At 42.3% G+C, this 8,987-nt stretch overlaps 1 protein-coding gene across 1 annotated transcript; it reads left to right on the forward strand.

The window, feature by feature from the left end:
• The first annotated feature begins 243 nt into the window (after positions 1-243).
• On the forward strand, positions 244-2,825 carry LOC106566091 (major histocompatibility complex class I-related protein 1). Its single transcript, XM_014133932.3, has 2 exons — positions 244-369; positions 469-2,825. The coding sequence occupies exons 1-2, from the start codon at positions 315-317 to the stop codon at positions 1,449-1,451; spliced, it is 1,038 nt and encodes a 345-aa protein (XP_013989407.2). The 5' UTR covers positions 244-314; the 3' UTR covers positions 1,452-2,825.
• The last annotated feature ends 6,162 nt before the right edge of the window (positions 2,826-8,987 follow it).

Here is an 8,987-nt window from a genome sequence, read left to right on the forward strand (position 1 = left end):
GTGATACTGATTCTAGAACCTTACATTACTGAACACAGAACATCCTCAGTGTTTTAAACTAGAACCTTAAATTACTGAACACAGAACATCCTCAGTGTTTTAAAGCTAAAGCAGTCTCTTCCTCATTCCATTCTCAGTGCATATCAGTTTGAATTCCCACCACCACTTGTTTGACCTGTACTTGTTTGACTTGTTCAACAACTTTAAAGTGCCTTACCTTTTTTTGCTAAGCGAAAGGAAAAGTCTGTCAGACTCACTTGAGAGCTAGAAACCTGCTACGCGAGGCTATTGGAAAAAAGTGAACACTCAAAGTCATGGGCAAACTGTCTGTCTTGTTTTTTATTTTGTTTTACACCATTGGCAATGCAGGTAGATTTGACTACTTACTTACTATCAAACTCATTTAATGGTTTGTTATGTTATAAAATGTAAAATGTCCATAACTTCATAATATAACTCCTCTCCCAGGTTCAGGATCACATTCTCTGTGGGCACTTGCAACATATATCAACGGAGAGACGCCTTTCCCTGAGTTTACGGTTGTGGTGATGTTAGATGACGTTCAAGTGGGTTACTATGACTCCAACATGAAAGACTTTATCTACAGGGGACATAACCCAACGGACAAAATACATGATGACGTAGCTCAGGACGGAGCTTATGTATTTGGAATTATATACCAGAGCATTAAAGAGAGATCCTTTCACCTAAAGCACCAGTTGAATCTCACGGAAGGTGTTCAAGTTCAGCAAAGAATGTCTGGATGTGAGATGTTGGACAATGGTGAACCAGCCCTGATCATGTTTAAGGAGACTTTTAATGGCATTTTTGTAGATCATGCGATATATAACAGCATGACACATTTTACATACGATTCTGGGACACTACTTCTAGGATATTATGGGATAAGGCAAGCATATGAAAAAGCACTATTTGAGAACGTTTTACTTCCCATTTGCATTAAAAACCTGAAGACAATCCTGAAGAGAGAGAAGAATGTTGTGATGCGTAAAGTTCCTCCCAGACTCAGGTTGATAAAGAAAGAGGTTTCTGGAGGGCTCCAGGTGAGCTGCCTGGCGTTTGGTTTCTACCCCCGCCACATCAACCTGACCCTGCTGAGAGACGGCCAGCCAGTGGCAGAACAGGAGCTGACAGGGGGGGAGGTGCTGCCTAGTGGAGATGGGACCTACCAGCTGAGGAAGAGTCTGGAGGTCAGTACTGAGGAGCTAAAGAAGAGACACAACTACACCTGTACTGCCTCTCACCTCAGTCTGGACAACAAGCTGGATGTCAGTTGGGAGTCTGAGGCAGAGAGAGTTCACCTGTCCACCCTCTCAGTTCTACTGGTGATGCTGATTCTTATTCTATTGGGCATTTTCATTTGTGTCAAAAGGAGGTGGAGATGCACTGCCTCCCATCTGAAACTTGTCAACGTTGATGCAAAAGCGTGAGAGGAAATTAACCTGTCTTCAGTTTCTGAGACCTAATAAAATGTTGGGACACTGATGCAGCTTTGTCAGTTCAGCTCAATTCACAATCAAAATATGACTGCCAGAGCACCTATGAGGGCAAGTGTGAATTATTCTGCTATTGGCGGTCAGTCTTCCCTTCCCCTCAACAAAGGACTGTAAAGGATCAGTTTGGGGAGACTGTTGACAAAAACAAATATTGGGGCATTATTAGTCCCGATCTGAATTTATATATTTTATATGCAGGTTTAGTAACCTGAGCATTATTGAAGGTAATATGGTTGTTAATTCTGTTACGTAATTTGTGATTTCTAATCATGACTATTCATTAATTTCACAATGCACTCTATATCAGTTTTGTATTAGCTGAAAGCCAGTATCTTAACCAGAAGGAGAATCATGTGATCATGTGTATGAGGTCTGTTTATTTTTGAAAAGACTTTACAGTGTCTCTGTTGTATTGTATGTAGTGTATGTTCACCCTTACTGCACAATAATACCTTTATTACAGACAATAAAATGTAGCCTAATCAATTAATGCAGTGATTAATGTTAACTACGACATTAATTAATGTAATTAAAGCAATGTCAAGTATACCGTAACTTCTCTCAGGAACTTGTTTATCACTGTGGAAGGGAAATCAGACCCTCTATTTCACTCCAGTTTAAGACTGGCATGAGGATTCATCTAAGGTGAATGTTGTATGCATCATAAACAATTAAACGGTTTTATGTTAGGGAGAGTTCACATGTCCACCCTCTCAGTTCTACTGGTGATGCTGCTGATTGTTATGCTATTGGGCATTTTCATTTGTGTCAAAAGGAGAAGATGCACCGCCTCGTAGACATTGTCATAACTTGCCAACTTTGATGCAAAAGTGTCAGAAGAAATTAACCTGTCTTCAGATTCTGAGACCAATAAAATGACTGCCCACACTATTATTATTGCAGTATTACAGATGAAGGATCTTCATTTGAGCCAGTTTGCTACAGCAGGAAAACAATCCTGCAGCAACAGCAAATGAGAATTATTATGTGGATTACTTTTGAAGGGGTTGATACAGTTTTTGTCAAGGTAGTCTGAAATTTCAAAGTGGAAAATACAACTTTCAGAATACTTTTTAAACCTCAAACCTTCACCTGAAACAGGGTGATCAAATGAAGATCCTACATCTGTATTGCTGACACAAAATGTGCAAAAGATTTTGTTATTGTCGGTCGATTTCCCAGCCCCTCAACAAATTACTATGAAGGTTCAGGTTGTGGAGACTGTTGACAATTATAAATATCTGGGCATTCGTCCAAATCTGCATTTATATAAATTCAGCAAAAAAATAAACGTCCTCTCAATGTCAACTGCGTTTATTTTCAGCAAACTTAACATGTGTACATTTTTGTATGAACATAAGATTCAACAACTGAAACATAAACTGAACAAGTTCCACAGACATGTGACTAACAGAAATTGAATAATATGTCCCTTAACAAAGGGGTGGTCAAAATCAAAAGTAACAGTCAGTATCTGGTGTGGCCACCAGCTGTATTAAGTACTGTAGTGCATCTCCTCCTCATGGACTGCACCAGATTTGTCCGTTCTTGCTGTGCGATATTACCCCACTCTTCCACCAAGGCAACTGCAAGTTCCCGGACGTTTCTGGGGGGAATGGCCCTAGCCCTCACCCTTCGATCCAACGGGTCCCAGACGTGCTCAATGGGATTGACATCCGGCTCTTCGCTGGCCATGGCAGAACACTGACATTCCTGTCGAGCAGGGTATTACGCACAGAACGAGCAGTATGGCTGGTGGTATTGTCATGTTGGAGGGTCATGTCAGGATGAGCCTGCAGGAAGGGTACCACATGAGGGAGGAGGATGTCTTCCCTGTAACGCACAACATTGAGATTGCCTGCAATGACAACAAGCTCAGTCCGATTATGCTGTGACACACCGCCCCAGACCATGACGGACCCTCCACCTCCAAATCGATCCCGCTCCAGAGTACAGGCCTTGGTGTAACGTTCATTCCTTCGACGATAAACGCAAATCCGACCATCACCCCTGGTGAGACAAAACCGCGACTCGTAAGTGAAGAGCACTTTCTGCCAGTCCTGTCTGGTCCAGCGACGGTGGGATTGTGCCCATAGGCAATGTTGTTGCCGGTGAGGTCTGTTGAGAACCTGCCTTACAACAGGCCTACAAGCCTCCAGTCCAGCCTCTCTCAGCCTATTGCGGACAGTCTGAGCACTGATGGAGGGATTGTGCATTCCTGGTGTAACTCCGGCAGTTGTTGTTGCCATCCTGTACCTGTCCCGCAGGTGTGATGTTCGGATGTACCGATCCTGTGCAGGTGTTGTTACACATGGCCTGTCACTATGAGGACGATCAGCTGTCCGTCCTGTCTCCCTGTAGTCTTAGGCGTCTCACAGTACGACATTGCAATTTATTGCCCTGGCCACATCTGCAGTTCTCATGCCTCCTTGCAGCATGCCTAAGGCACGTTCACGCAGATGAGCAGGGACCCTGGGCATCTTTCTTTTGGTCTTTTTCAGAGTCAGTAGAAAGGCCTCCTTAGTGTCCTAAGTTCATAACTGTGACCTTAATTGCCTACCGTCTGTAAGCTGTTAGTGTCTTAACCACCGTTCCACAGGTGCATGTTAATTAATTGTTTATGGTACATTGAACAAGCATGGGAAACAGTGTTTAAACCCTTTACAATTAAGATCTGTGAAGTTATTTGGATTTTTACAAATTATCTTTGAAAGACAGGGTCCTGAAAAAGGGACGTTTCTTTTTTTGCTGAGTTTATAATAATTTTGTCAAAATGATTTCATGATCCACTATCGAGTTTATTTTACATGCTGGTTTGGCATCCTGAGCATTAACAAAGGTAATCTGTGTTAATATGTGTTATGCCTTCTATAATTTCTAATCATGACTATTAATTAATTTCTCAATGTACTCTATATCTGTGCTCTATTAGGTGATAGCCACTATCTTAACCATAAGGAGAATCATGTGATAATGTGTATGAGGTCAGTTTATTTTTTGAATGGCTTTAGTGTCTCCATAGCTGCAGGAAGTATGGGTGCTGCAGCACCCCCTGAAAAATCATATAAAAAAAGATGAATATTAATATTAGTGCCGTTTACAATGTGGGAGGACCATTTTGTTTTTCATGAGCATGGCCTTGTTTCCATTACAGTATATTGGATGACTGTTATTCATATTCCATTCACCCAGTTCAATATAAAAGTGAAAGGTTTAGGCTACTACATGATACTGAAATATTCCCTATACCCATCATGAGGTTGCTACAACCTAGCCTATTAATGAAATGTACAACATAGGTGCACAAAGGTTGAGAGAAAAATTAGGTGACAGACAGTGACACATAGACAGACTGTACCTTGCACACTCTTGCCTGCATCTAGCTGATATAGGGAGTAATCACTAGTCCAACAGTCCAACAGTAGCAAACAACAGTTTCTATTGAACAAATGTATGTATGTTTATCCGTTTTGTTCTGTTCGCTTCTGTTTAAGAACCGTTTTTCAACATAATCAACGGAATGAATATACCTGTCACAGTTGTCGTAGTGGAGAGAAGACCAAAATGCAGCGGGTATGTGGATACTCATTCTTTTAATGAAAAAAACTCAAAGCATCCACAGGAAAAACAAACAATAAATGATACTCACGACCAAACAGTGTGGCAGGCTAAACAAGCAGTGCTCACAAACAATTACCCACAAACACACAGACAAACACACCCTACTAATATAGGACTCCCAATCAAAGGCAACTCAACACACCTGCCTTCAATTGGGAGTCCAATCCCAATTAACTCTACATAGAAAACAAACCTAGAACCTATACCCACAACTAACTAACTAAACCTAGAAATACATAAACACAGAGCAGTGCCCAAAACCCCCGGAATACATAAATAAAACAACCTACTACCTACACCACGAACCCAAACCATATAAAACAAATACCCTCTGCCACATCCTGACCAAACTCCAACAACAAATAACCTTTAACTGGTCAGGACGTGACAATACCCCTGGTCACGCGTAAACACAGTTCCCTTTCATAGCAGCCACGTTGTATTCCTTCTCGCATCTATGCGCTTTCCTCCTCTCACCTTTTCCCTTCGCTTGTGGACTTTAATGCACAATGAATCAGCTGTATGTGACCAGGCGCAAAAAAACTTTCCAAGCCAAACCATATCATAACCACTACACAGCCTACATCGTTGTCACCATATTAGCTAAAGTAACGTCACAGTCAACATAGCTAATAGAATTAACATGTTCGTAAACCGCTACAATCATGCATTAATGTTACAGTGTACAGTCAGTAAGCAGTTTAGCACTTACACCACATGCCCGGTGGCAATGAATTAGTAAAACCAAAAGCTTACCTTGTCTTGGAAGAGTTCCAGTGTTGTGTTCAATAGACATAGCCAGCTAGCTAACATAGCATTCCTCTGTTTGAGCAGGGTGTTTTAGTAGACTAAACTAGCTAGACGCATTTGCTAGCTAAGTAAGTGAAACTGAAAGTGAAAAAAAGACAATCTCTATCGCTCTTGCTTCTCCTTCATTTTGTAAGAAACTCATTTTTTCAAAATTGTTAAACTATTGTCTAGCTCTCTCTTTGAGTCAACTACTCACCACATGTTATGCACTGCAGTGCTAGCTAGCTGTAGCTTTTGCTTTCAGTACTAGATTCATTCTCTGATCCTTTGATTGGGTGGACAACATGTCAGTTCATGCTGCAGGAGCTCTGATAGGTTGGAGGACGTCCTCCGGAAGCTGTCATAATCATTGTGTAAGTCTATGGAAGGGGGTGAGAAGCATGAGCCTCCAAGGTTTTGTATTGAAGTCAATGTACCCAGAGGAGGACGGAAGCTAGCTGTCCTCTGACTACACCATAGTGCTACCCTACAGAGTGCTATTGAAACTTCGCTAGACCTTCATTGCAAAATAGTGTATTTTAATCAATTATTTGGTGCCGTGATTATATTTAGTAACTTTTTAGATGTTTTTAACATTTTTATTTTCATGAAATTCACTGAGGAGGATGGTCCTCCTCTGAGGAGCTTCCACTGATTAATATGTACGGTGCATTCGGAAAGTATTCAGGCCCCTTCACCTTTTCCACATTATGTTACATTACAGCCTTATTCAAAATGGATTAAATACATTTTCTTCCTCATTAATCTACACACAATACTCGATAATGACAAAGCAAAAACAGGTTTTTAGACATTTGTGCAACTGGATAAAAAAACAAAAAACAGAAATACCTTTTTTACATATGTATTCAGACGCTTTGCTATGAGACTCAAAATTGAGCTCAGGTGCATCCTGCTTCCATTGATCATCCTTGAGATGTTTCTAGAATTTGGTTGGAGTCCACCTGTGGTAAATTCAATTGATTAGAGATGATTTGGAAAGGCACACACCTGTCTCTATAAGGTCCCTCAGTTGACAGTGCATGTCAGAGCAAAAACCAAGCCATGAGGTTTTCCCCCCTCATCTGAAGTCGGTACAGCCGATCTGCCAACTTCGGTCTGTTAGCGTCCGAACCGTTTGGACTACACACTAATATGTACATGTCTGTTGTTTTGCTTGAGGACGCCCACAGGCCTCACAAGATTTGTCTTTAGATTCCCCGGTACCAGTTGAAAAAATGAATGGAAGTATATAAGGAGAAGAGTCTCTCCCTTCTCTGGTGTATTTGGGTTTACAAGATACCGTGTGAGAGCCTTCATGCCTAAACCTGTGCAGTGTGATAAACGCAAATGATTTGGCCATGTGTCAAGTGTATGTAGATGAAAGGAGTACCGTATGCCAGCTGAGCCTAAATGCTGCAATTGTGGTGGTGAAAATGTGCCAGAATTCCTGAAGTGTCCTGATAGGATGAAGGAGACGGAGGTGGCAAGAATGAGGGCTGTCCAGCATGTCTCCTATCCTGAGGTGGTGAGAATAAGGGCTGTCCTGCATGTCTCCTATCCTGAGGTGGTGAGAATAAGGGCTGTCCAGCATGTCTCCTATCCTCAGGTGGTGAGAATAAGGGCTGTCCAGCATGTCTCCTATACTGAGGTGGTGAGAATAAGGCCTGTCCAGCATGACTCCTATCCTGAGGTAGTGAGAATAAGGGCTGTCCAGCATGTCTCCTGTCCTGAGGTGGTGAGAATAAGGGCTGTCCAGCATGTCTCCTATCCTGAGGTGGTGAGAATAAGGGCTGTCCAGCATGTCTCCTATACTGAGGTGGTGAGAATAAGGGCTGTCCAGCATGTCTCCTGTCCTGAGGTGGTGAGAATAAGGGCTGTCCAGCATGTCTCCTGTCCTGAGGTGGTGAGAATAAGGGCTGTCCAGCATGTCTCCTGTCCTCAGGTGGTGAGAAGAGTGGAAGAAAGGAGTGACGTTGAAGAAGTAATGGTAGTAGGAGTAGAGACACCAGAGAATGTTCCTTGTCAACAGAGGGATCGTGACATGTTGCATGTAAAGAAGGTGGACATGGTAGTGTTTGTTGCATTGGTTATCAACTGCACAACGCAAACAGAGAGGAAATCTGAGAAAATAGGCATCGTTGTGTGCGGCTGAAAGTTTTTTGGGACTCTTTTGGGATTTTTGGGATTTTACAGCAGAGGCATTACAAGGAATCCTGTCGATGAATGCTCCGTCCTCACAGGCCCCTGAGCCTGTGTAGGGATATGATTTGAATTGTGACTGAAGTGGGATGTTTTTTAAATTTTTTGTATTTTGTATGATGTCTGGGTTTTCCCCTAACTTTCCCACAATGGAACATTTTTGTTTCCCCACCCCGTACAGTAGGTGTCGGCAATAGACCAGTAGGTTGTAGTCTGCCATAAAACCTCAAAGAAGAAGATGCTCTTCTAACGTTTGTTTGCAGACCGCCATAATACTATAGAAGAAGAAGAAAGTTTTCTCAGCACCAAATATGGTAGTGAGAGCAAGTCCAGCTGCGGGTCGGAGACCGCAAGGAGGTGCAATGACAAGAAAGGGAAAGAATGGTACCATTAAGATGAGAGATTCATCTCCTGACTCTTGATAACATACCGACTTCCTAATACACACCAACAAATACGACTTATTGGTCTTCATGCTCTCCTTGAGCCAGCCCAGGATCAAGTGGGCCTACCTGCGGCGACAGGTGTATTGGAGACTTCCAACGTTTGTCCTGAGAATTCTACCAGAGATGATTTTGGACCGGTAGGAGTAATATTTTTGGCCGACCTACACTTTGTGTCACGCTGGGTAAAGGACAAACTGGGAATGGTCGATTCAGTGAAAGTTTTGAGAAGTGGGACTGAGCTTTGACACAGAGTTTTTACCTTATAACGTCAGGTTAGGTTATATTTGCTATTCTGTGAGGGCCTATGTTTAAAATCCACTGATGTTTTAGGTGTCAAGGATTCATACGTGTTGCAGCAGTGTGTAGAAGGGAGATCCCCACGCTGTGAGAAATGTCCAGGAGGGCATAGTCA

The sequence above is a fragment of the Salmo salar genome, chromosome 26 (assembly GCF_965601325.2).
Source record: "Salmo salar chromosome 26, fSalSal1, whole genome shotgun sequence".
Classification (NCBI taxonomy): domain Eukaryota; kingdom Metazoa; phylum Chordata; class Actinopteri; order Salmoniformes; family Salmonidae; genus Salmo; species Salmo salar.